General features: G+C 46.6%; 11 protein-coding genes across 11 annotated transcripts; 5 read left to right on the top strand and 6 right to left on the bottom strand.

Annotated features, from left to right (window-relative positions):
* Positions 1-401: 401 nt before the first annotated feature.
* On the top strand, positions 402-2063 carry FOBCDRAFT_147637 (cytochrome P450; the record flags this gene model as incomplete). Its single annotated transcript, XM_059608264.1, has 4 exons — positions 402-791; positions 844-1370; positions 1418-1700; positions 1749-2063. 4 exons carry the CDS (start codon positions 402-404, stop codon positions 2061-2063), a joined length of 1515 nt encoding a protein of 504 aa, XP_059466123.1.
* A 1532-nt stretch (positions 2064-3595) lies between these two features.
* FOBCDRAFT_324066 (uncharacterized protein) lies at positions 3596-5269 on the bottom strand (the record flags this gene model as incomplete). Its single annotated transcript, XM_031192114.3, has 3 exons — positions 4330-5269; positions 4058-4284; positions 3596-3982 (listed from the first exon to the last, which is right to left on the bottom strand). The coding sequence occupies exons 1-3, from the start codon at positions 4814-4816 to the stop codon at positions 3596-3598; spliced, it is 1101 nt and encodes a 366-aa protein (XP_031030960.2). The 5' UTR covers positions 4817-5269.
* Positions 5270-6864: 1595 nt separating this feature from the next.
* Positions 6865-8554, top strand: FOBCDRAFT_148386 (heterokaryon incompatibility protein-domain-containing protein; the record flags this gene model as incomplete). Its single annotated transcript, XM_059608282.1, is given in 3 exon segments — positions 6865-7286; positions 7299-7766; positions 8221-8554. Coding segments are annotated over 3 exon segments (1224 nt in total), but the record flags the coding sequence as incomplete, so codon positions are not given.
* On the bottom strand, positions 8457-9770 carry FOBCDRAFT_233239 (uncharacterized protein). The gene is made up of 2 exons (XM_031192110.3): positions 9432-9770; positions 8457-9376 (listed from the first exon to the last, which is right to left on the bottom strand). The coding sequence occupies exons 1-2, from the start codon at positions 9487-9489 to the stop codon at positions 8742-8744; spliced, it is 693 nt and encodes a 230-aa protein (XP_031030956.2). The 5' UTR covers positions 9490-9770; the 3' UTR covers positions 8457-8741.
* A 398-nt stretch (positions 9771-10168) lies between these two features.
* FOBCDRAFT_233237 (uncharacterized protein) lies at positions 10169-10763 on the bottom strand. The gene has a single exon (XM_059609921.1). It carries the CDS (start codon positions 10589-10591, stop codon positions 10223-10225), a length of 369 nt encoding a protein of 122 aa, XP_059468036.1. The 5' UTR covers positions 10592-10763; the 3' UTR covers positions 10169-10222.
* A 713-nt stretch (positions 10764-11476) lies between these two features.
* On the top strand, positions 11477-12462 carry FOBCDRAFT_324064 (uncharacterized protein). The gene is made up of 2 exons (XM_059612110.1): positions 11477-11629; positions 11687-12462. Exon 2 carries the CDS (start codon positions 11698-11700, stop codon positions 12409-12411), a length of 714 nt encoding a protein of 237 aa, XP_059468035.1. The 5' UTR covers positions 11477-11629; positions 11687-11697; the 3' UTR covers positions 12412-12462.
* An 881-nt stretch (positions 12463-13343) lies between these two features.
* FOBCDRAFT_191759 (soluble quino protein glucose/sorbosone dehydrogenase) lies at positions 13344-14927 on the top strand. The gene is made up of 4 exons (XM_031192106.3): positions 13344-13704; positions 13768-14163; positions 14236-14603; positions 14660-14927. The coding sequence occupies exons 1-4, from the start codon at positions 13417-13419 to the stop codon at positions 14889-14891; spliced, it is 1284 nt and encodes a 427-aa protein (XP_031030952.2). The 5' UTR covers positions 13344-13416; the 3' UTR covers positions 14892-14927.
* A 387-nt stretch (positions 14928-15314) lies between these two features.
* On the bottom strand, positions 15315-16542 carry FOBCDRAFT_208055 (uncharacterized protein; the record flags this gene model as incomplete). The annotated part of the gene is made up of 3 exons (XM_059609225.1): positions 15315-15952; positions 16014-16098; positions 16129-16542. 3 exons carry the CDS (start codon positions 16540-16542, stop codon positions 15315-15317), a joined length of 1137 nt encoding a protein of 378 aa, XP_059466121.1.
* Positions 16543-18646: 2104 nt separating this feature from the next.
* On the bottom strand, positions 18647-20785 carry FOBCDRAFT_280999 (uncharacterized protein; the record flags this gene model as incomplete). Its single annotated transcript, XM_031192104.2, has 1 exon — positions 18647-20785. One exon carries the CDS (start codon positions 20783-20785, stop codon positions 18647-18649), a length of 2139 nt encoding a protein of 712 aa, XP_031030950.2.
* Positions 20786-20826: 41 nt separating this feature from the next.
* On the top strand, positions 20827-22763 carry FOBCDRAFT_280998 (uncharacterized protein; the record flags this gene model as incomplete). Its single annotated transcript, XM_059611588.1, has 4 exons — positions 20827-20837; positions 21298-21973; positions 22015-22247; positions 22307-22763. The coding sequence occupies 4 exons, from the start codon at positions 20827-20829 to the stop codon at positions 22761-22763; spliced, it is 1377 nt and encodes a 458-aa protein (XP_059466120.1).
* A 196-nt stretch (positions 22764-22959) lies between these two features.
* FOBCDRAFT_191757 (Alpha/Beta hydrolase protein) lies at positions 22960-24015 on the bottom strand (the record flags this gene model as incomplete). The annotated part of the gene is made up of 2 exons (XM_031192102.3): positions 22960-23502; positions 23556-24015. 2 exons carry the CDS (start codon positions 24013-24015, stop codon positions 23132-23134), a joined length of 831 nt encoding a protein of 276 aa, XP_031030948.2. The 3' UTR covers positions 22960-23131.
* Positions 24016-25566: the final 1551 nt, after the last annotated feature.

The following is a 25566-nucleotide window of genomic DNA, read 5'->3' as shown; positions in this document are numbered from 1 at the left end:
CAACTAGATTAAGTCTTATGAAAAAAAAAGCTAGAGGGACACATGTGACAGAAAGAAAGGAAAGAGGCTATTGCTGCCGTTCTTGACTGCCCTCAACCCGACTAACGACGAGCTGTTTGGGTCTCCTTTGTATGCCTTTTTCGATCCGGGTGGTCTTGAATCTAAATCCTCGGCAGTTGAATGTGCGGGGAAATTTGCTGCACTAGTTCCGATGCACCCGCTAGTTCCGCGGTGTACATAGACGCTAGTTCCGCCTCCGTGCTTCCGTGATGGTTTTATATGGCTATGAGTCGGTATAGATGCGTAAGCAGATGAGCCTGTAAATGTGCAATGAAAGTATAAAAACTTCAGCTATAACCTCTTGTTTACGCTTTACCCTTATTATACATTGCATTGCTAAAATGTCACTTGAGCTTGAATCTTTCATCACTTGGGCCTCGAGCCTGCCTATTCTTCTTCAAACATCAGCCGTGGTCGGCTTCTTGGGACTGGTATACATTGTTTACTATCGCTACCTACACCCACTTGCCAAGTATCCCGGTCCTCCCCTCGCCTCGGTCACCAACCTTTGGAAAACCTACCACCTTTGGAATTTGCATCTCCCGCATACGCTTGTTCGGCTGCATGAGCAGTATGGCGACGTTGTACGGGTCGGGCCAAATGACTTGTCGTTTCGTAATCCCGACGCCGTCAACACCATATACAAGGGAGGTCGACAACTACAAAAGACAGGGTTTTACGATGGGTTTACGACTTTCAATCCCAACTTGTTTGGAACACAAGATGAAGAGGTATGCCATCCTTTGTCCATGAATGGGCGTTTCCACTAAGTCTAGATATCAGATTCACGCCATCAGACGTCGCCAAATGGCCCATGCCTTCTCCCTGCAGTCCATCAAGGAGATGGAGCATTTTGTCGACAGCCATATCCTGAAACTGAGGAATAACCTGGACCATTTCTGCGATAGTAACCAAGATTTTGATCTCAAGGACATGATTGCCCTTTACGTCTTCGATGTGCTAGGTGAGCTCGCCTTTAGCAGAAGTTTCGACTCGCAGGATGAGAGAGATCTAGCCCGATTACCGCCCATCAATGACCATATCTATCTTGCTTGCTTGATGGGAATGACGCCAGATGCTCTCCCGTGGATCAAGAAGGTTCTGCCCTTCATCCCCATTCCATGGCTGCAACGTCTGTTCAACGCTCGTGCGCAGCTTCGGAATCTGACTGCGGCTTGTGTCAGGCAAAGGATTGAAGCTGGATCCAGCGGCCGCAAGGACCTTCTCTCGTGCTTGTTAGTGGCCGTTGACCCTGAGACTGGGTCCAAGCTTACCGAGTTGGACATTAATACCGAGGCCTTTGCAATGATGTAGGTGCGATTGCTTATACTGCCTGCCATCTTCTCACAAGCTGCAGTGTCGCCGGGTCTCATACAACATCAGGCACCCTGACGCTCTTATTCTCCCATCTGCTACAAAACCCTGAGGTCTTGAACAAGGTTATCCAAGAATTAGATTCGAACTTATCTAATAATACGAGTCAAGTCATTTCTTACCAGGCCCTCGAGAAAGATCTACCATATACAAGGGCATGCATGCACGAAAACTTCAGAATTAACTCTGTGTTTACCATGCCATTACCACGGAAGATTATGACTCCTGGTGGGCTTGTGATTCAGGGATGCCAAATACCTCAGAAGGTGAGATTGAACAACATGATAGAATCATTCGAGTCTAACAATAGAAAGACCACTGTCTTTGCTCTGAACCACGTCGTTCACCATAACCCATCGACTTGGGGCAAGGACCACGACCAGTTCATCCCAGATCGCTTCCTTGGTCCCAACAGCAAAGACCTCCAGGGGTACTTGTCGCCTTTCAGTACTGGGCATCGTATGTGCATAGGCAAGAACTTGGCTATGATGAATATTTTAAAGGTGCTCTCTACGGTACTGAGAAACTACAAATTAGAAATGGTCCACCCGGAAGAGCCCGTCGATGCTTTGAGTGTGGGTATTTCTGAGAAGAAGGGAGGATTATTGTGCAGGATATCGAGGCGATGATCTTGGTTGGCAATGTCAAGGCCGAGGCAAACCGGGCGCGTCTAGATAAGCAACGCGTCCAGATAAGTAAGGCACCACTGAGCCACATACATGGGTAGATGTTTGGGATTGGTCTGGCGTGCAATTCTCAGCTGCCATTCACCAGTTATTCCGTGAAGATGGTGGATTATCGGGCCGGGGGTGTCTCGGATCTGGTTACTATCGGATTTGGGAACTATAGGCAGGCTGGCTCCGAGACTAACTTTCATCATTGTTACCGATTCCAGTTGTCAGCACTAGAGAGGCTATATAGCAACTATAAAGACATTGCTTGGTTCTTGAAATGTAGTTTGCAGGACAGCAGCCCCCCCGCATTCATAATGAAATCTACCCATTCCTTCATCCAACCAAGTTTAGAAGCTCCCTGAAAGGACAAGTTGTTCTCATCACCAGTACGTGTCTCGGGGAAGAACTGTTCCCTGTCTAGGACCCTGTCTTTGTTATTTAACGCTAATTAGGTGCTCTTGGTACTATTGCCGGCACCACCGCAGAAAGCTTTGCTACTGCTGGTGCCAGTCTCCTATCCGATACACAGCCCTCCCTGCCAGATTCTACCAAGGATGGTCTTTTGCACCTTGGTGCTGATGCAGTGCATTATTCGCGCTGCGACGTCGGTAACCCAAAAGACTGCGAGGAGCTGGGGCAAGAAGTAAATCGTGATCAACACTGCGCTATGGAATGTTTAGTAACCGATGTACACAGGCCACCCCACTGTAGGCGAGATTGATGTCCTCATCAATGGTGCCGGAGTTGTTGGTCTCCGCGTGGTAAGTACCCCAGATATTTACTTGCTTAGGGGCAGGAACTAAGCAAGACCATATGCATAGTTCCATAAGCAGGATCTTGCTTTGTTCTTTCGGGACATGGCAATCAACTTCAACGTCCCGCTAGTGCTGATGCGTTTGGTCCTACCTAGCTTCATTGAGAGGCGCTGAGGGTGCGTGATTTCGTATCCTTAAAACAGAATTGGAGATGAGAGTGTATACACTGGTCGGAGTCACATTACAGCGTGACGAGTAGACAGTGTTAACTACAGCTTATCCAATACATTAAGGTCCAACGTGAATATAAGCTGCCCAAATCAGTGAGTCACTCCCTTTGCGTTTACCTATCGTCTTATCACCCTCTGCATCTCTAGACTGAAGTCGAAGTATCACAGGGCCGGCCCAGGAAAGTAGATACAGGAGTCTGTCCTTGACTCCCTTGGATTCCGGTGGACTCCTGTATTTCCTTTCGTTTGCCGGCCTTGTGATATCTCGGAGATACCTCAAAGCATTGTGCACACCCATCGACACCGATGCATCATCACTAACCCTGCCAGGATCATAAATAGTTCTGTAAACCTTTTCTGCGACTTTTACAGAATATCGATCAGATACGCCCTTGAGAACATCATCGCTGCACGGTTGTTCCAGTTTTACTTTTTTCATTGAGGCAGGGAGTAGGCTTTCCAGTTTTTCCACTTCGCGTTTTGCAAAGCTGAGATTAGAACATCATGCAGTTGTCGCCATTGACACTAGAAGAGCCTGGTCATGCATGGAATCACTAGCCTTTCTGGATTGCCTGCGAGCATGTAGGAGAGCTCTGACTGAAGGGCTATAAGACGAGACTACTCGGTCGATTGCTGAGTCTGTCGATGAAGACGTATGACGACCTGCATCATGCAGCGGAAATGAGCTTAATTCGCCGACTGCAATCCACCATACTCGGGGCCACTCATCATCCATGGGAGGCTTTGGAAAGCCCAGCGCATCCAGAATCGGGCACACTGCAACGTCCCAGAGCCACCCCAGTATACTAGACATATCCGCTTCGGCTTGTTGTGTCAATTTAGAGTTGGATCGAATTGGCATCAACATCTTCACCCTTTCCTCCACGTCCTATTCATGGAAGTCAGAAAGGTGTATCGATCAAATGGCAGTTTTCTCAATGAGAATTGCATCTGAGCGATGTACGCTGGAATTGATGAGTACAATAGGCCCTGTAGATGCAGCACTGTTCAATACCTCAACTGGCGGAGGGTGCAGAAACTTCTCGAAGCCAGGGAGGAGGCGAATCTGCCCAGTGGTATCGTCAAGATCAAAGCTCGCTTGGTGGCGGTCATTTCTCTTTGGCTTGGAGCCCAAAGGATCGCCCTCGGCCCCGCTGTCATAAAGATCTTGGATCGGGCAGTCGAGCATATCTAAAAGTTATTCAAACCTTTCAGCTATTTGTGGATGACACTCACTGAGTTCGGTCACATCAGACCACAACCTAGATCGAAGACTAGTGATGATTCCTCTGCCCAACTCTAGTAGCTGCACAGCGTGGAGAGGTGCTTTTTCTGCTTCGAGGGCAAAAGAGGCGGCCATTGTGGCTATAACACTAGTAGTGCTGAGTAAATGCTGTTGATCATGTTGACTCAATTGGCGAGGAGCCACTGTTGGTAAAAGGTTCACAGCCAGTTCTGCAATACGACTTGCTTCTCTCCAGTCGTCTTTGGTAGCCAACATTATGCCAGCCAGTGTCGGCGACTTAATTCGAAGCGTGGGCGGTGAATGAGAGACCTCTGCACCATCAATTAGATATTCCAGAGACTCTTCGAAAGATTTATCATAATCATTTCTGTCGAATTGTAGGTGAAGGAACTTGGCCAAGCTGAGTAGAATGGATCCCTTCCTTGCATGGTTGTCAGGTGTTGCTGCCAGAGCTTGTTTATCCAGTTCAATGGCCATATGTAAATCCTCCAGCTGACCCAACTTCTGGAACTTTATCTAAGGAATTCTGCCTTATTGAATAACAACAGCCCTCAAGACTTTTCCGTCCACTGGCTAGTGGCCCGTTCCGCCGACGCGCCGTGCCTTTGACATAGTAATCCCCACCACAAAGCAATGCCCATTTCTGAGGCATATTGATCGAAATATGAGAAAAGATTGCACTCAAGATGGAACGATACTGATCATCCCTGAGTCGTACTCTCAGGTAGATGTAATGAATTCTTTATAATGTAGACAGGGCTCGAGAAGCACCAGGAAAGCTCGAAGCCAATGAAGTTAATGATTCGAATGGAATTAACCAATCTGAGTTTCCGGGGGTTTAACCTCGGGATGGGGTGGCAATCCACTTCTCGATAGGCAGCGACAAGACTTTGACAGGATGAATGCATGTACAGGCATACCGATTCCAGAAACAATTGCAGATAGCCGAAAAGGCGACTGCATGTTGCATATACGAGGTTTTTCTTTTTCCTCTCGCATTTACGTAAACCAAGCGCCATTCTGGGTGCGGATCAGCCCAAGATTCAAATGGTAAAATACGCTTCTCTACTTCAGGCTACCTATACTCAGCCTCATTGTGTGCCTATTTAACCTACTCAAGCCGCTTGTTGGCTAGTCGGATCCAAGCTAGCCGAATGTAACCTCTACAAGTCATTCTTTGCTTTCAAGGTCAATGATACAGGACTACTATTGGTGTTTACGGATTCAGTTTGGCTTATGCCAAGGGCCTGGCGCTTGCCAAGCCCTTGCAAGTTGGAGCGGGGTGTCAGAAGGCAATGGGGCCAGAAACTGTGAGTCTCAGTCGACTTGGAGTGCCTCCCCTGAATCACCGCTGCGAGGTGCTCAATGAGGAATTATCCTTCACCATGCACGCGGTCCGTGCTCACAGCTCCACATTGATTATCTGCATGTGGGCAGCTGCAGGTGCCACACGGAGTGACAACGTTCCCGTCAAGCCAGATTGGTCCAATCATTGATTGGGACAAATCAGTGTCCTCGGCTTAAACGCCAGTGGCGCTCGCCGATCAATACCAAAAGGCAAAGTACATCCTTCATAGCTACCTTTGATAATCGATGATTAGGGAGGAAGCATCTGCTGGACCTTTGTGCCAAGAAGAGTCATTTGTCTCAAAGGTGGAGCGGTACGCGAATGTAGCTCTGGAGGCATAATTTTTACGTTCCTCTCGAAGACATGTTGGGCCGGCTTGCTCCGGACAACATTACCTTCCTGGCTGAGCGGGTGTCATGTTTCATGGCCGCTCGCCCTGGTCAGCACTAAGTCTCAGTTTGGCGGCTGTTCAGCCGTACAGGGCGAGAGGATTCAATCAGCGGAGGGCTCAAATTTTCTTGTATCTCGTTAGCACAAATACAGGTCAGAACTGGGGTCAATGTGACAGTGCGGCGGAGACTTTGTCCTCGCTGACCGTTGGGGCGACAAGACAGTAAATCACAGGCTTTACGAAATTAGAACATGTCATATTCTCGACGCACTTAGCTTATTACAATTAATGTAATCCATATTCCGCTTTTACAATCAGTTTACTAATTGCTCAAGGCCATTTCATCAGTCCTTGATAAAGTAGTAGGATCAGTCAACAGCTAACTCTTGATGTAAAAGTAGTGTAACCATAGTTCTTAAAAATGCTGACCCACGGAAGAAATTTTGTATCCCTCCTACCTGTGCAGACATTTCAAAGCTTGTTACCAATAATTACGTGTCAGCGCCTCCTTTGGTTAACGTGGTTTCCCACTGTCATTATGATACCCGCAAACCATTGCCTCAAGACCCAGGTAAGAGACGTAGAAAATGCCTTATAGACACCGTCCTTATTTCTATTCTCACTTCTTACTCGTTAACTTAAATCAAAGCTCATAATCAATCTTCATTTTGACATGGACGTACGGCCCGATATCATTAGACCATTAAGAGAATGGCCCTTCACCTGCGATAAATACCATACCACTACCTGTGCCAGCATGTGCCAGGCTCAGACCAACCGAAGGGCCCTACTTGGCTGATTGACGTCAAGGAGGGACGTTTATTCCAAGGAAATCATCAGAACAGATATATCGCTCTTAGTTATACTTGGCATGACAGTGCGAATGGAATTGACCGCATGAATCAGCTAAAACTCCTTACCAGCAACATGAGTTCGATGCTGGCACCTAATTCACTGAAGCGAAACACATCGCAACTACCTGCTATTATCCAAGACGCTATCGAACTGACAGGCAACATTGGAGAGCGGTATCTGTGGGTTGGTAGGCTATGTATAGTCCAAGACGGGCCGCAGAAACAGTTTGAGTGTATGCGCATGGACGAGATCTACTCCGGTGCTTATGTGACAATAGTCGCTACTGCGGAGGGTGGACTGTTCAGGAACTATGGCAAAGGTTCGAAGCGATCCGTGAACAAAACCTCTCATAAGTACTAGATGAGTCACGACGCACGTATCATTCGTTACCACCAAGAATTAGTCCTGTCGAGATGGTCTAATAGAGAGTGGACGTACAAGGAGTACATTATTAGCAAACTTGCGGTTTTCTTTCTCAAAAACTCGGTGTTTTGGCAATGCGAGTGCGCAGTTTGGGATACAGCCTCCCTTAGACCAAATAAGAACGACGAAGCCACCAACAGTAACATAACATCAAATTCGTCACTTCTCCGACGGCTTGACACATTAAATTCGCCTGAATTTGGCATCTGCACTGACCTGGTTTCTCCATATAACGGACGGGAGCTATCGTTTCAGGAGGATGGCCTCACGGCATGCTTGGGTATTCTAAACCGCCTGTTCCCAGCATTTCCTGGCGGGTTCACTTTTGGTCTGCCAAGACACTATCTGTATTACGCCCTACTCTGGCAGCCTTTGAGAGGACCATTCGACGATGTCGACTCCGCATATTTGTACGACATAAAGATATCCGACGGTTGTGCGGCAAGAAGAAGCTCTTCAACTCGAAGAACTTCACTTCCATCTTGGGCATGGTGTGTTTTCTTGACCCGAAGAGGTTCCGAGCAGGCTCAGCTATCAGTCCAAGCTCGAGGCAGCAAAATACAGATAGTTCTTGGACAATACGGAATCTTGTTACATGGGATATGATAAAAACCCCTGTGAATACTGTCGGATGTCAAACAATAAAGACCTCTTCCTTGCATAGATCTGCATCAACTGCAGGGAACTACATCTCAACCCGGGCCAAGGCTGTACGTTTATCTCAGCAGCTACGTTAGAAATTCGGTTTGAACCGTTCTCTGACGCAAGAGGAGGATTTATGTGCAACTCTATCAACCTTTTTCTAACAAAGAAACCTCTCAACAATATGCCAACAGTGATTGTTCTCCAGGACCGGATAGGCAGATTCTCAGCGTTCCTTCGACCCACGGGAGACTCGATATGTGGGCGGGGACAAATTTTGGAACTTATTGCAATATCAGCAGGAAGTGCAACTGGAAGAGATCTGAAAGATACATTTGCGGACAGGGTACTCCGAAGAAGCAGATATCATGACGGGAGGCCATTTCATGCCATCTATGATCAATACGAGCGATGGATTGATGTTTCAGATGATCAATCTTCTGAATTTAAACCATTGAGTCGTTGCAGTAGTAATACGAGAATCAGATTCAGTGTTCAGCAGGAGATTATCAAGATGGAATGGTATATGAGTTTTTCAACGTTCTCTGGGTCTTAAATACAGATAATGGGGTTACATATAGGGCTGCTTGTTGTTATGTACTCAAGGATTTCTGGGAGGCAGGTTGTGTAGTTGAAAGAACAGTGACTCTAGGTTAAATAGTTGAAGAATAGACTTCCAGTTATAGTTAAGTATAGATTATAGGAGTTAAAGGCTGTTTTAGTTTTTCTCACAACTCTGCCTGCTAAAGAATTGGATGGGAAAGTGATACAGTCATGGGTCCGTCGAAGCTGTGGTTATCACCTGCCTGAATATAGCCATTAGACGTGGCACTTATCAAGATTTCAATCTCTTCTTCCAGCTCCAGAATACGCCCTCGCGCAAGATCTAGTACTTGGCCCCTGCTCAAGACCTGCCCTGAGCTTGGCATGCTGTCTCTATCAGCTAGGGTGCGTGTTTTTGACGCTGGCAGCACCGCTAGAAGACTCTCGAACTGCGACTTGAGCCGAGTGCGGTACTGCTTCTCGGCAAGGTGGTGGCATTCTCGGATGTGTGCTGTCGTGTTTGAAGGCACCTGGTATTTGCGGCTTTTGGGCTTGTGTGATGCTTCTCGGAGTTGAACCTCGGACACCAATGGGGCCTGAACCATTTGTGTTGACAACTGGCTCTGTTGTATTGTTGTAGTAGAACATTCGTTCGTTCTGTTGGTCGGGGATTGCATGTCGGCGTCGTGGCTGGGTGCTGCATCAGAGCTCGGCACGTAGTTGAAGGGGTAACCAGCTTGCACATAATCAGCAAGCTCGGGTGAGCTGGACGTGTTGGAGAAATACTCGGAAGATAAGTACTCATCCATGTCCCAGGGGAGGCTTTGAGCAGTAACTGTTGACAAAAACGCGTTAATAAGCATCGTGTGTTAGCTTGGGGGGCGACTTACCTTGCTCGGGTGCAAGTTCAAGAGGCATCTGATGAGTCTGAGCCAGTCTGTAGTTCATATTGTTGGTCGACAAGGGTGGTATGATGGAGAGCTAAAGTGGAACAGTGTCGGGTAGACCAGGGGGTGAGAACATGGTACAAATATGTAAGAGATAACCTACGCGGGGTTGATGGTAATCAAGGCTTTGTGGAAGAGTGTAGGAGGTACTGCTAATCTCCAAAGCGGCCACCAGAGACTACAGTGGGTAGTTGGCAAATTGATGGTTTAGTTGAGGAAAGAATTTGTACAATCTGTTCCGAGGCAGATTAATCTGTTATTGATTTTAATGTCGAAAACAACCGGTATTACCTGGTTAATAAATAAATCTGGTTGTCGTGGCATGCCGTGACTGCCCCGCGGACATCAAAATATCCAAGCTCGATAGCCCAGCCCTTTACTGAGATAGTGGTGCATCGTATGCCGCGTCGACTGATTCCGGAACTTGCCAACCGATCATACGTTTCGATTTCCTCCAGCAAGGTCAATATCCCAATGGGACCGTATCTCAACAACATGATGTTGTCGGGGAGCCGGGCCCTGTGGCTGTCGCCGTCTCCCCGCATCGACAAATAGGATTCGGTTGTGAAAGGGTCTAGACCAGCCCATGTCACAATTGGGCTGAGGCCTAAAACTGGCCGTAATGACGCGTCATACTGGAATGATGCCAAGCTCTGGGAATGCCCTCCTGTTCATCGGAAATCGCCATACACCAAATGTCAATTTTCAGGCTCTGAGGTCTTGGCAAGATAAAGTCAGTGACCTTGTTGGCCCCCCCCCCGGTCCGCCAAGACAATACTGTAAGATTCACTCAGCCATCTACAACCTATTGCATACCTACCAACTGCTCTTCGCTTATGAGGGTTCTCAATCGCCGATCGCCACACTTCCAATCCCTGCCAGGTTCTGTCAGAGCATCTCCCACTAATGCAAAGCTCAGAAGTATCACATCTAAGGTGCGCATGATGCTGCCCATCTCTTGTTCGGCGTTGCTTTTTAACGGCACAGCACGCCACATCCCCGATTCCTGACATTGATCTGTTTAAGAGGACTAGCCTTGAACTTCTCGCAGCTGAGTCTGTGACAAGGTATAGCTGCCAGAATAAACCACCGAGCTTCGCCATTCACCATGCAATTAATCCCACGAGGGACTGTGTGTACAGGTTTACAAAAGATTTGAGTAGCTCCGGATAACCTTTCCTCTTATGCCTTACAATAATTCTTTTACTATTGATAACCGTTCATTCTGGCTTGATTGACTGTTAATGTTGATTAACCTCGTACTGATGATTAATTCTCATCCTGAAGGAACAATTAAACCTACACAAACTACCCTGGGTATTTATAAGTAATCAGGGTAAGCGAGAATGGGGCGAAGCCACTTGGTAACATCGCAAGACTGGCATGTCATCAAGCTACCGACCCTACCAAATCTTCAATGTTACACAAATGGTATGCAAGCGTTATGATGTACAATTGTGTCACTGCTATTGTAACTCCTCCCAGATTTCCCTAAAACGGAGGTGCAAGCCCGACCTGAGCATTCTGTCATGCCCTTATCGAGTGACAGGTCATATTTGAGTCTGATTCTCAACTACTGGGTTACACAATAATCTGAACCCCTCTCTGCGGCAGCGCTCTGTTCGCCGAATAACTTAAACCCCTGTAAGCATGTGGCTGCTTACGCATATGACGCCACTACCCCTTACGCATCCCGGGTACATGGTAAACCTCAGCGAAGATCCAGCTTACTTGGCAATACTGCATCGGACCCAATCCATTTTGAGACGGAAAATCGTTTGACACAGAAATGTGGCTTGCTGCCATCATCATATGACGGTGATCATGTTCTTTCAGCCGCAAGGTAGACATGTTTTTGCTTCGTGTCCACATTTGTTTCTCCAATACCGGCCGGGAAGGGCGTTGGTCCAGACCACCGACCCATGATATGACCCTTACGGTTACATTGACGTTCCATCTAAGATCCCCAAGCGGAGTGAAGAGATAACATGTCTGCCTATAAGGGGAAGCCAGCAGGTAAAAGACAAAAGAGATCATTGTAATGGCTGCACAGCCACCAGCAGACATTACGGATATTCAACTTATACCACCGCAAACCTCTTAGGCAAGGAACTTCATACAGCACCTAAGCACTCTATATCGTAAGTATAGCATTTATGCTTGTGTGAAGTGAATGAAAACTAAATGGGTTTATCAAGTAATAACTGCAATGGATGCATTCTCCTCTGGTTATGTCGGCAACCCGTGGCATGATCCCTCAGGGTATCCTGCCTATCCAACCCCAGCCGATACTCAGTTCGGCTTTGACACTCTTGACTTGACGAGCACGTTTGCTGGAGATCCAAACAACATCATCCAGCCTGATTCCTGGTTCTTTGAAGGTTGGCTAGATGTTTCTGGAGTTGTACAAACAGAACAGAGTGCCAACCAGGAGTCCACAGCAGCAGCATGCCCAGAATATGACAGCCTGGGCCAACCTCACCCCGCTCAGGAAGACCATTCACGGGCAGTACCCAAGGGTCAAGAAAACGCAGAGCTCCGTCCGAGCAAGACCGTAACCGGTACAAAGCAACGTCATGTCAGCCATAAGCGAGATTCTATACAAGATATTACATCACGCGTTCGAGAGAGAAATCGTAATCTTTCTCGCAGGTATCGAGGCCGTAAGCAGCATGAGGCAGAAACATTGGAAGCTCACGAGGAGAAATTACAAGAGGAGAATGCTGTCCTGAGGACTTGCTATAATGATTTGAGAAACGAAGTACTGGGTCTCCAGGATCTATTGCTGCAGCATACAGGCTGCAATTGTACCACGATTCACGCGTTCATTGCCGCTCAAGCTGAGCGGTCACTGCATAGCCTTCTTTCACCAAACTCACAATGTCAAGGTTGTCAAAATCCGATGGAGACTTATATACCTTAGAAGAGTAGTAGTAAAGGATACCAGGCCTGGCTTTAAAGCTCTCTATTGCTATTTAATTATACTTTAATTAATATATTAATAGGTATTATTTTATAAAAGCTATAAGGTATTTCCTATTTGTTGTCCTCGTATGTGCAGCACTCTCAAGCCAGCGACTCCCTCTAGCTATCCCTGCCTGCCTTATAAAGCCGCAGCCTCTATTCATACTCAACAGCCACTTTACCTTCAAGTTCAGCGGTTACCTAAATGCATTTAAGTTAATGAGAAACATTTTTATCTCATCGTAAGATTAGCGAGGTTAGTCTTGGCAGAGCGGGGGTTTTGAAAGCCTCGGAAGGAGTCAAGGGCCAAATCAGAGGCGGGGACAACGATCTTCCGCATCCATCGGAGCCCTCGTTGACACCTGCCTAATTGGGTCTTCGGAGCAACGGCCGATAGCTGCCTGATTGGGCAAGTGATAGAATAAGCGCACTTTAGAGAGAAGTTAGATAAAATAAGGAATGGAGCTGCGGGCAATCAACAAAGATAACTTTTTGACAGATTTATGTGGATCTGTAGAGTAGGGAAAGATGCCTTGGGATGTTATATCGGCAGAGCTAGGCTGGGGGGTTTCGGGTGGCTGACAGCTTAGAGATGTAAGGATTTAAGCTTATTATCCTTCCCTCTAAGTATTCCCTATATGTGGGGAGTACTAAGGGAAGGGGGGAGCAGTGGCCTTGGCAATAGTTGGACGATGTCACGTCTTACAAGGATGCGGGACGGGACAGAGGCTTGGATTCAGTAGGTGCTTTTTCTTTCTCTCACCCGTCCCAGTCTTTGAAGAATGGGATGATGTCACACATGGTTTAGCAGCCCTGAATGCCAGGGGAGAGAGGAATGCCAGTACTGATGTATAAGGCAGTGATTAACGTCCTTCCATACATATATATCCTCGTTAATTGCTGCCACGTTACACAGTAGCGCGTCCCTTTTGTAACATCGAACGTCTCTCAAAAGGAACCACAAATGCCACGTCTAGTACAGGTACTCCTCGCAGCTGGGGCAACTCTCATCGGCCTTACCTCTGCACAATGCAACCTCACTCCCAAGGCCAACATCGCTACCGCTGATGGCGTGGAGTTCAAACTCCTGCGCACTGGTCTGCAGAGGCCTCGACACCTCGTTGTCGACACCGAGGGCAACCTTTTGATCGCCGAGGCTGGCAGCAAGGGTGTGAGGAGGGTTGTCCTCGATGATGGTAAGGACCTCGATGTTTGCATCGATTCTGACGACGCCTTAATTTCTAATGCGAATGTACGTTTTTCTCAATCCTGCTTCCGGCTAGCAAGTAGAAATAACAGGTTCGTGCAAATATAGCTGAACCACGGCATTGCTCTAACTGCCGATGGTAAAACCATTCTCGTTTCTACTCCTAGCGAGGTTTACGCCTACGACTACGACGCCTCCAAAGGCAGCGTCGGCTCTCGTCGGACCGTCATCACGGGTATGAGTGCCACTTCGACTCATTCTACCCGAACCCTGACGATCCCTCTCGCTGGCAATCCCAACCTGTTGCTCGTGGCTGGCGGATCCGATGGTAATTTGGATGTCGAGACTGTTGACAAAGATGTTGTGCGCAGCCAGGTGAGAGTCTTCAAGATTGATGAACTGTTAGCGGCGGATGCTCCTCTGGAGTATGGTGAGGCGGAGGTACTTGGCTGGGGTCTTCGTAACAGTGTTGGTTGGGCAGAGGACCCTTCTACGGGGCATATCGTAAGTGCAGTCTTTCTTTTCCAGCCACGACTTGTGGCTTGGTGACAGGCTGTTGACTGACTCGACTTGCAGTGGTCCGTTGAGAACTCAGTCGATAATCTTTACCGCGGCGACGTCGATGTCCATAACACCAATCCTGGTGAGGAACTCAACTTCCACGGCCTTCCCAATGACACCTCCAGCGCCCAATATAGTGCTAACTATGGATATCCCGGATGCTTCTCCATCTACGACACCTCCAACATCAAGGACTACCCTGGCGGAGCAGAGGTTGGCAAGCAGTTTGCTGGCACGCCGCAGGGAGAGAAGGATCTGGGCTTCACAGATGAGGAGTGTCAGGAGAAGCAAGCGCCGAGGATTACGTTCGGATCACACCTTGCGCCGCTAGATATTAAGTTCCTTAATGGTAGCGCGGCATATATTGCATTCCACGGAAGCTGGTGAGTGCCCTCAGATATAATTTACCGTTGCACGAGTGTTGGCTAATTGATTCCAGGAATCGCAACCCTGGTGATGGCTACCGTCTTAGCAAGGTGGACTTTGCCGACGGCGAGCCAGTGCCGGAATCTGACGACCCTAAAGCTGAAGTGCCGCTGATGTGGAACACGGACAATACTAAGTGCCCTTCTGGGTGCTTCAGACCGGCGGGCCTGGCATTTGACAAGTCCGGAAGGCTGTTCTTAACCAGTGATTCTACGGGAGAGCTGTATATTCTGGCAGGTGTATAAGGGCCTGAATCCCTTGGAAAATATTAAGTAGATAAGCTACACTTAGTGGAATTGACTTTATTCTTACTATTACATTGTGGCCATGCCAGAATGTTATAACATAATGAACGATTTATCTGTAAACTTAAAGATCAATGGCAAACACTGAGCCATTGTGTTAAACCTGAAGTGTATTTTCTAACCTTAAAACTGACTCATAAACTCAATACCGCCACGACCTTCTGATTGCCCCAAACCGACGCATCAGAGGCATTCTCTTATACCCGTGGGGGCGGTCAAATGAGTCATCTTTTAGGTTTTCATGATATCAGCTTTATGCTGTAGCAATTGGTCAGGCATTGTAATATAATGTCTAAGTTGTGAGCCAGATGTGTTATTTGCAGTTGAGACTTGTGGCTGAGAGCTTATATCAGCACAGAGAACTTAGGCAAACACTGAGCCATCACTGTTGCCGCTACAAGTGAAACCACATTTCCCATTACCAACAACTAATCCAGCTCCAGTATCAACGCCTTTCTTCGACGACATGAAGTAATGAGGATGGTTGCTCTGCGACTTGCACGTTGTGTCAGAGTGGTACAGAAAGAAACAGTTGCGGTTAGCAGCACGGAAGCTCCACGTCTCGCAGCCTGTAAACTTCATGCAAGAGTTACAGCACTCTTCAGCACTGCTGTCGCCATTGGCAACGATCTGGAAGTCAGATGGAATTCCGGGACCGTTGTTGAGAACGTTGGTGACGTAGTAGCCTGTGCTGGCGCTGTTGAAGTCGGGGCCAAACATGTTCTCTGCTTGGCAGGCGGCATACTCGGTAGGGCCGGAGATGGCCTTTGTTTTAGTGGCGGTGGCAGACTTGGTTTTTGTCTTCCAGGTGGTGGAGTAACTAGTGACCTTCATGGAGGTGGTGAAGGACTTTGTGACAGAAACATCTTTGGGAATGAGGGTTGTTGTGGTAGAGATTGTTTTGACAATGGTAGTTGTCTGCATACTAGCGACTGTCTTGGTAACTGGAGTACCAGTTTTCTGGACGAGTTTTTTGTTGGCATTTGGAAGGAGTCTAGTACCTGTGCAAAGAGGGTAGTTAATGGTTCATACATGTCACGATGCATGTCGGGCAGGACTTACACTGGACCTTTGAAGAGAATTTGCAAGGCTTCATTCCAGGCTTGATTATTGCTCGAGCATGGGGGTTCTGAAACAACTTGTCACCCTTTTACGCATTCAGAGATCTCGAGTTGACCGTGTCCGAGATGAACTTGAACTCAGCAGTAGTTGGAATCTGAGTCGTAGACGTTGAAGTCCTTGTGCCTCTCTTTGTACTGGTAGTGGTAGTAGTAGCAGTCACGGTTACAGTGGCGACCTTGAACAGCGTGGTAGTAGTGTTGAATGTGCCGGTGTCGCCTTTACCGGTGACGGTGAAAGTCTTGGTAGAGAACACCATGATTGTTGACCATTGGTTGGCTTTCTTAACCACAGTTGGAATGATAGTAGTTGTTGTAGGTACAAGGCTGTCTATCTTGGTGACAGTGACAGTATGAATATCCGCGACTGACTCTTCGCCAATTTTGGTCTGGCAGGTAACATCGTAATCGTCGGCTGCGAAGATGGATGATGAGAGAAGGAGAAGGAGTGCGGAGAATAGAATGGTCTTCATGGTGAATGGAGGGGATCTGATGATTGGGGAGGGCAAAGGGATTACTGTGCTCTCGGGCTACACAGAGGAAATAGCCTAGCACCTGTTGTTATATACAGAGAGCTTATCAGAGAGCTCGCCATACACCACTTACAATTTCATCTATATGAATGCCGTTCTCGCCACTCCATAAAAAAGAGTCAAAGAATCCAAAATATTAAGACTTGCACCCATTACAAAGATCTGCAAACGGCCATCTCCTGGTTCCAAAGAACCCAGCAAGGTATCTCAGATAGAGATGCACTAGCGCATAGCTTACTGAGAAGAAGGGTTGGCCGCGATGGCGTTATCCAGACTCCAAGCCTTGGAATGTGAACATGGGAAAGTTGTCTTTCTTCCATACCTAATCTAGCTCGGGTTTCCCCATGTTCTCAAACCGTGGCCAGCCACATTTTTGTCTTGGCTCGATTTAGAAATAGACTGCGAGCCGATGGATGATAGGCGGAACAGAGAAGAATGGGAAATTAGCTACTTTATTAAGAGAGATTACCAGCTAAAGGATTTAAGTTACTATACAAGAGAACATGGGAAGATAAGGTTTCTCAGCTGCATAAAGGCTACCAAATACACATTGGGAAGTTGCAGTCTATTTACCAGTTTTGTAAAACTTTCAGTTCTCTATAAATCGTATCTATACTGAGGCATTCAAGCTGAGTCAAGCTTGAATCATCTTGGCGCGCTTAGGCCGTTTTCGTATACTCGGGATCATGTGCAACGACCTTGATCTCGACTCTTATAGTATCCTCCCCGAGATGTATTATCTTAATATAAGTCTAAATAGGTTTGCTATTAGGCAGATATTACTTAAAGTTCCTAATTATAGCCTTTAATAACTTATTATTAGTTAGAAATATAATATAAGTTAATCTATTAAACCTGCCCTTAACCCTTGCCTCCTATATTATAGAGATTAAGCTCTATACTTTAGACTTCTTAGTTAATTTATTTATTAATTTCTTTATTAAACTTACCCCTTTTTAGATTTTATCTATTTATTTAATTCTTAGCTATTATAAAACTTATATAACTAAAGTAATATATCATATCTTATATATTAAATCTTATCCTTAATATAGACTACTTAGTTATACTTAAACTTTTATTTATTTTAAGTATTAATACTTTATATTTATAATACTTAAGATAAGATGTATTAGAGATATAAAATTTTAATTTATTTCTAGGGATAAATAACTAGTAATAAGCTAAGTATTAGATTAAGAGAGAATCTAATTATATTATATTAGCAGCTAAGTCTGGTCTTTATCTAGATAGCAGTAGGCTGTCAGTATGTGGAGATCCAGCGGAATTTACTTTCCGGCAGGATGTGCCGAACAGGACCAAGTAACATATACTACTACAGTATTTCTCTGCGTAAACGTCTTCAGTGTGCGGCATTAACAATTGCGCGTTCGCTCCGGTGCTTACACGTGGCACTGATAAAGTAAAAGAAATCTTCACAGTTGTATAACTACCTAACACCTGGCATAGAACTTCATCCATTCCATATGTGATTTTGCCATACTACACCCACGTTTAATATATTAGTTCTTATTGCTTACTATCTTTTTATCTTTTATTACAATTAATTTATTAGTTACTAAATAACACAGGGAATACTGTTAGGAATTTTAACAAAAGGATCTTTAATATTAAGTAGTCCAGGCATTATGCATATGATAGGTTATACTAAGACTAAGAAGCTCATAAGAGTAATTTATATCTATATAAATACTTAGATGGTTTAAGTTTAAAGGATAAAAGAAAAGAATAAATAAGAGAAAAGGAAGAATAAAAGGAAAATAAGCATATATGTTAAAAAAGGCAGGTTGTGTATGTGAGATGGTGGAATAGATCTAACCTTCTGTTGTATAAATGAGTTCCAGATCCTTAGTTCACGTAAGGCCATCTTAGTAATATTCATTATCTTACAGATATTAGTATAGAGCAGGGATATGGAAAGAATACTAACCCATCTTATTAAACGTTTAAATATAGCATCTTCCCAGCCAACACCAAGTAATTGGGCTTTCTCAGCTTCTGCTATTATCAATATACTAATCAATTATAAAAGCGCAAACGCTGGTTTCTCACCTGTCAATGTCTTGGCTATATTGTTGAGGGTTGGCTGTGGGGCACTACTGGTATCTCCGTCTCGATTCAAAGAGTAATTCGCAATCCAGTGACTTCCGTTTTCTCTCTTGAGGCTCGGTATCCCTGTTGTTCCAACAGCTGTCGGCGGCGCGTCAAGAACAGTCGGATGAACAACAACGGGCCGTATCAGATAGTGCAGTTGGCGGACAAGCTGCTGGGCTGTATCAAGCTCCCATGCTAGAACTTGATGAGGTCGGGATCGAAAGGTGGTCCGTTGTACCAATCCGTCCAGGCTGCTGATACCGAAGATAATTGTAGAGATTAAAATGAGAAGTAGTACACCGAAAAGACTGAGAGTTTCATGCTCAGATGAGCGAACCTTAACTGTCCAGCAGTCTTTGCTAGACGGTTGATACCCTTTCACGGCTTTGATCGCCCGTTTGTAGTCCTGTCGCTTCTCAGGTAGTAAAAACATAGCTGTGTTTTGGACCACTGAAAACTGCATGCCAGCAATTGACGCTCCGAACCACGTCCTCGCTTCATTCTCCCAGAGACCGCTGCGAGGTGCATTTTGCTTCCCATCACCAAACCCTAGGCCATATCGTCGCACATCAAGTACCTCTGGACCAAACTCTTTTAGGTGTGAAATAATATTGCTTCCCACAACAAAGCCTGCGCCAGTATCGGGTGAAAATGACTTGAAGAAAGCCTCCAATTCTCTCAATGTTGGGAATATGTTCAGGAGACTTGCAGATGAAGAGGGGACAGAAACGAGTCCTGAACAGGTATTCGATGGAACAAGGCATATCTCCATCTGGTCTGCGCAGCCAATCATGCCAACTGGGTCATCGGAGTAATACCAGTTGTCATATTCTCTGTCATCTCTATGCAGCGAGATGAGATCTTCTGGGGTATATCCGTTGTCATCGGGGTTATTGTACCAGAGGCCTGAAGTGTTTCGAAAGTTCTCTCGTGTAGCGTGAGCGCCAAAAAGAACATCATCCACTTCAGTCCGGTATTTCACACCTTCTTTATTTACAAGCACAATAACAATCTCGGCATCTGATCTGTTTAGAGCGGGGTGCATGTATGGCTCTTTCATGGCCTTTGTCCGGTAAGGACCACTTCTTGCAACAGCTACCACTTCGTAGTCATTCCGGGAACTACGGCCGATGCGAACATTAAGTGGAGTGCCACCAGTCAGCGAGGAGACCTTCGGATTCGACTCGACACTAAAGTTGAAGTAGTGATATCCTTGAACAGGATTAGGCGGCAATGTTGCAAAGATATCCGGCATGATAGGCGAGCAGGTTGTGCGTCGTCTGATAGTAATATCGATGGCTTCTTTAGTGTTTTTCCCGAATATCAGCGGAGAAAGGTGTCCTGTATCGAATGATATCGGCTGTGTCTTATTAACGCAGGCGCCCTCACGGAAAGGGCACCTCAGCCCCTTTCGATGTTCAGACCAAGGGATATTTCGTCTCGAAAAGCGACTGCAATCGACTGCATAGCCTCCATCGCGATAACATGTGTCATAGTACCATCTGGCTACCGCTGAAGCAGCACGTCCGGGCATTTCATTGCTAACCAGCCCAAGGCGAGAGTCGAAAAGCCCTGATTTGCTGCTAGGCATCACACATTTTAAGTCTTCCATTAATACCAATGCATTCGGTTTGCCCTTCGAGAGAACGAGCGGGAGCCAAGTGGCGAGAATAAGGAAGCATAACCAGTGAATCAACCCGATACCTAGTATCTTCCAGGAGGATCGTCGAGAGGACTTGAGGATGTCACCTGGAGCTAGGCTGCCAAAGGTCCTCCAGGTCGAAAGCAGTGAAGCCATTCCAAACACAGCTCCAATATCGCTGCCTTCATTCCTTAGAAGGACCTCTTGCTCTCTAATCATAGCATCTCGGGGTACATCGTGTCGTCGAGAACGGTGAAGAATATAACGGAATATTTTCCATGACCTGAGGCCTGTTGTCTGGAGCCCAAGGGCTAACAAAGCCGTGATAATTGTGGCCTGCTCACTGCTCACTGTGAAGTTCCAACCCCAGACACCACCCTCCTCGTAGTCATACCACGTACCGATCTTTATAATATCGCCAGTCATCGCTTGAATTTTAATGAGATAAGAATTGCAGAGGATATAACATGAATGCGAAGTCAGTTCTGAAGTGCGGGGTTATTGCAGTTTAGTAATATACTTCTATACTTCTGGTGGCTTGCATAGCTGGAATGAACGCCTAACCATTTAGGAATAGTTTGTAAGACATAAACGTAATGCGTAGGTGACTTGTTGTGTTTCTAGGTGACTGAAGTTGCTAATACTCACACGATGGATATCTAAAATGAAGATTATATGAAGACTTGTAGCCAAGTGAAAGGAATATATATAAGAACTTAAGTGGCAAATTAGTGGTTCTCCTTAAGGCATTTTTTTATTATATAATTGTTCTAACTTTCTATAGTTTATTTCTAGTAAAACACAGTAGTAACCTTGAATAACTAATAAGAGAGAAGTAGTTTAAATAGTACTCAAGTTTAAATACATTTAGATACCATAACAACAAGGAAGCTAAAGCGCTAAAGAAATAATAGTAAACTATGAGGCTACTATTAAAGTGATTTTAAGCCTTATGGCCTAACGCTTTACTGTGTTGAGTGTGGTTTCGGAGGCAAAGCTTCACTTACTGGCACCGTTGAGGTTAGCTTGTTCGGCGGTATTGAAGTCGCCCAGATCCAGTTCAACACCCAGTTCAAAGCTGGGCTCAACCTTGGCCTCAAAGCGTTCGTTAAGTACGAAAAGGAGTGGACTTATCTAGTTGGCGAGATCAATCCTTGGAGCTTTGGCATAGCGCTACTCCGTGCTGTTGGACCTTACGTAGGTCTCGACGTCAAGGCTGGAATGAGTATTGAGGCAACTGGAACACTGCTCATTGGAGCTTCGGTTGAGTGGGAGAATATCGATATCTTGATTGATCTTGTCAACTCTGGTAACAGCCACACCAACGGTCTTACCACTGTCTTCAAGCACACGGCCGAAGCCACTGGTAAGCTCAAAATGGAGGCATCTCTGGGCCTTCTGGCTAGTGTTGGTGTCGAACTCAAGCTTCTACCCGAATTATGGGAGGCCAAGGGAGGAGTTGTCGACACACCGTCAGTTGTTCTTGAGGGCAGCTTCGAGATGGGTGCGACAGTTACTGACGACGGTGAGACCCTGGCTGATATAGATGGTGATTGCTACGGAATTGCTTGGAACACCATTTCGAGAACTCCCTCGATGCGTTTGTCACAATTGGTAAGAGTACAACGACGATCCCTCTGATAGATCCTCTCAAGAGTTATTCTATTGCTCAAGGTTGCATTGGCTATGTCAATGACGGAACTTGTGATGATGGATCTGATGATGAGGGGGGTATGTCTGGAACCGGAATGGACTGCGGTGGTAGTGGTCTATTCGCTGATTGTGTTGGGTCACAACCGGCACCTGTCTTTGATCCAACATCCAAGAGGAAGACTGGCAAGAAGGCCGACACTAAGTCCACTAAACAGAAGGGCACCGCTCAGAGCAAGTCCAGCAGCAGTGATAAGAAGGCTACCTCAAACAAGAAGCCCAAGACATCAATCCTAGCAAGAAACCTACCAACACCAAGACTAAGAAGCCGATCAGAACCTCTAGCGTTCTGACAGCCACTACCAAGAACACCAAGGCTACCCAAGCTGCGAACAAGAAAGTCAATCTGGCCAAAGCATCCATAACGTCCAAGAAGGCTTCTCCAGCATGTAATCCCGCGGCTATCGCCAACATCAAGACCCCTCCACGTTCAGTTTGCAAGAGAAATGTGGCAAAGGCTCGTGTCCCCTCCAAGTCCATCATTGCTATGGCTTCTTCTGTGAAGAGCGTGAACACTTGCACCGAGATCTGCTTGAAGAGTAAGAAGTGTATGAGCTTTGGATATGGTGAGGATAAGACGTGTCAACTCTATCGGAAGAACTTCAAGAGTCTTGGAGTCACATTTGGGAGGGGGAAGCAGAGTTCGTTGTTTTACGATAGGAAATGCTATGCGTATAGCAAATGTTCCAAGTAGCATGGTACATCTTGAGGATGCGCTGCGGGGAACAGGCAGCAATCCTCAATTTGCATAATTTCTTTTTTCATTCAATACGATGCGTCACACTACCTATACATGTTCTCATATCTTATAATCATGGGTCTTTTTGCTGTGCGAGTATATACTGTGATGTATTGTCATTCGAGTCCACCAAGGTGTTTAACTATGTACGGTGAAGGATGTGCTGGATCCCTCGGTAGGACTGGACCATTTGTATATAATAATACTTCCACCAGGTTGCAATGTACAAGGAATGTAAGATCTCCCTCCCCACGTCTCAAGTCCGAACCTCAAAGATAGTCAAAGCATTGACGGCCTCCAAAGTTCGCGAACACTCAAATTATTTAACAGCGGAGCTTAGCGCTCTTGCCAGCAGCGGCGTTGAAGAAGCTCCAGGTCTCACCAGGGGCGAACTTCTGACCATTGGCAGTAGGGTCGGCAACATGGCCACCGCCGTGGCCGATCCAGGTAACGGGCTTGCGGCTGCACGTGTAAGAGGTCTTGACGTAGTTCTGGGCACCGGGCGCGGGATCGTTGACCTGCTTCTGCTGGCAGCCGTTGGTGCCGATCCACTTGTCGCGGAGCTGGCGGCCCTGCTGGATGCTGAGAACGTTGTCGGCGGATCCGTGGATGTGGAGGTAAGAGACGGGAGTGTTGCCACCGTTGCAACCGGAGAGGAGAGCACCGGAGATGACAGCGACTGCAGCGAAGTCATCTATGATGAGTTAGCATATATAGGACTGGTAGGATATCAGGATGATGGCGTACTGGGTCGGGAGCAGGCGACGCTATGGCTCATGGCACCACCGTAGCTGAAGCCAGTAGCAAAGACTTGCTTTTCATCAATGCAGAGGTTCTGCTTGGCAAATGCAAGCATCTGATCAGTGAAGGTGATATCCTCACCACCCTGGTTAGCCCAGCCAGCGTTGAGACCGTTGGGAGCAATAAAGATGGTGGAGTCGCCAGCCAAGTTGCGAAGACCATAGTAACCGCCCTGGACGACGTTGCCCATGTTTCCGCTGAGCCAGTGGTAGCCGAAGACGAGACGATGGGGCTTGTTGTTCTGGTAGTTGTTGGGCAGCTGGAGGGTGTACTCGCGGTTCTTGCCGTTGACCTGCATGGTCTTGACGCCGCTGGAGGGAGGCTGCTTGCCACAGCCAGCTGAGGCAGCGTCGCCGAGCCCAGCTGAGGCGAAGAGGGCGAGGGTGAGGGTGAGAAGAGATCGCATTTTGAACGAAAGGACCGGGCCTGTTCTTGAGTTTCCTGGTGGAGAAGAAGAAGAAAAAGGTATTTGGTTCTGTCTAGCAGATCCTTGTGTGATGAAGAAGAATTGAATCTCTTGAAGGTGAAGAAGTAAAGATTATTATATAGTTCTCGTATCCCTCGACTTTGCCCTGATTTTCAGCTGCCGAAGCTTCACCCGTGCCAGCCCTGAATACTCCTCACCAGGGTTTCCCAAAGTGGCCATCCTGCACAGATCATCATCATGCGTAGAGTCCAAACAAGTTCACCCGGTAGTCAATCGATTGCTCTAAACAGCCGATAATGTCCATCAATGGTCGAATGAGGGATCCGGAGTCTGTGGGTCCGAGGGCTATATCCCCTGTCGCACTGAGACTTGCATGGGGATGTTTCGAAACAGCAATAGTTTCATTATTAGCCGGTTGACTATTTTCCATCAATTGCTGAGAACGTCTGTTTCTTGAACCACGGCACTGAAATCTCGCCTGCAATCATTGCCAAACAAGCGTAAAATTAGTGGCAATAGCTTATTTTTTCCAGGAAACTTGACATCGCAAACTGCGTACCGTTTGGGTGTTTGCCCCGAGCTGAATGCTTTTTTGGGCTTATCGATAAGCTGCCTCACTTCGGACGAGTTTTTCCTGATGGGGCGAGGCTGCAACGGGAGAATTGTTGAAGGCAGCGTGATGGCTATAGCAAACTTGAGATGTATAACACGATCAAGTATTTACCAATCATGGTATCAGTATTTTTCCGGAGCTCGTGTTGTAAGTCTATGCGCGCCTGTAGGAATTGAGTCTTGAAATGCATTGACAACAACGATCTACATGCCAAGTGCAAGTAAGTGCGTAGGTGAAGAAACTGCTACGTTAACATTTTGTCAATTTAACCGTTTCTTGGCAAAAATTGGTAATAGCTGATAAAACGAGTATAGGGTGATTTCGACAGTGTCTGTGAGAGAAGCAGTCCTCTTAAATATATAAATTATATTCTTGCTTCCGGGTAGAGCACGCAATCCCCCACGTCCCGTGGCTTGAAACGTGGCTTTGACGATAAGCCTTATCTTCATCCCAACTATCTTATCAGCCGTCATATATAGAACAGTGGAATAGACTTTGACCTGGCATCAATGGGCCGATTATGCAGCTGGGTTCACGTCCAAATCAAGGATGATTGACGTTTTTCCCGGCCCGTTGGACCGTTTGCCAAACCTGTTCCTGAAGTTGCTCTCGCTTCCCCACACTCTAGACTTGTCCCATTCCAGAACGGAGTCTAGCCTCCGTTTGGTAGACCTCGTGATAGGCCGACTAGGGAGTTCAACACCAAGTCTGGTAGGCGTCCCATATATAAGCCAGGGGGGCTTGCCTTCCATGGCATCACTCCCGCGGGAAAATACCATGAACGAGCTTGAACGAGCAGGATAGTTTATCCAGAGCTCCGGATGCAACCCTCGATTCCATCAAGGATTGCCGAGCTTAGTGGAGAAAGCTGCCAAGAAAAACAAGGCGATGACAAATGATATACTAACCTGCGTTTG

Source organism: Fusarium oxysporum, chromosome XI (assembly GCF_013085055.1).
Source record: "Fusarium oxysporum Fo47 chromosome XI, complete sequence".
In the NCBI taxonomy this organism is placed as follows: Eukaryota; Fungi; Ascomycota; class Sordariomycetes; order Hypocreales; family Nectriaceae; genus Fusarium; species Fusarium oxysporum.
Note: the sequence above shows the minus strand (reverse complement) of the source record. Positions and strands in the feature narration are given on the sequence as shown.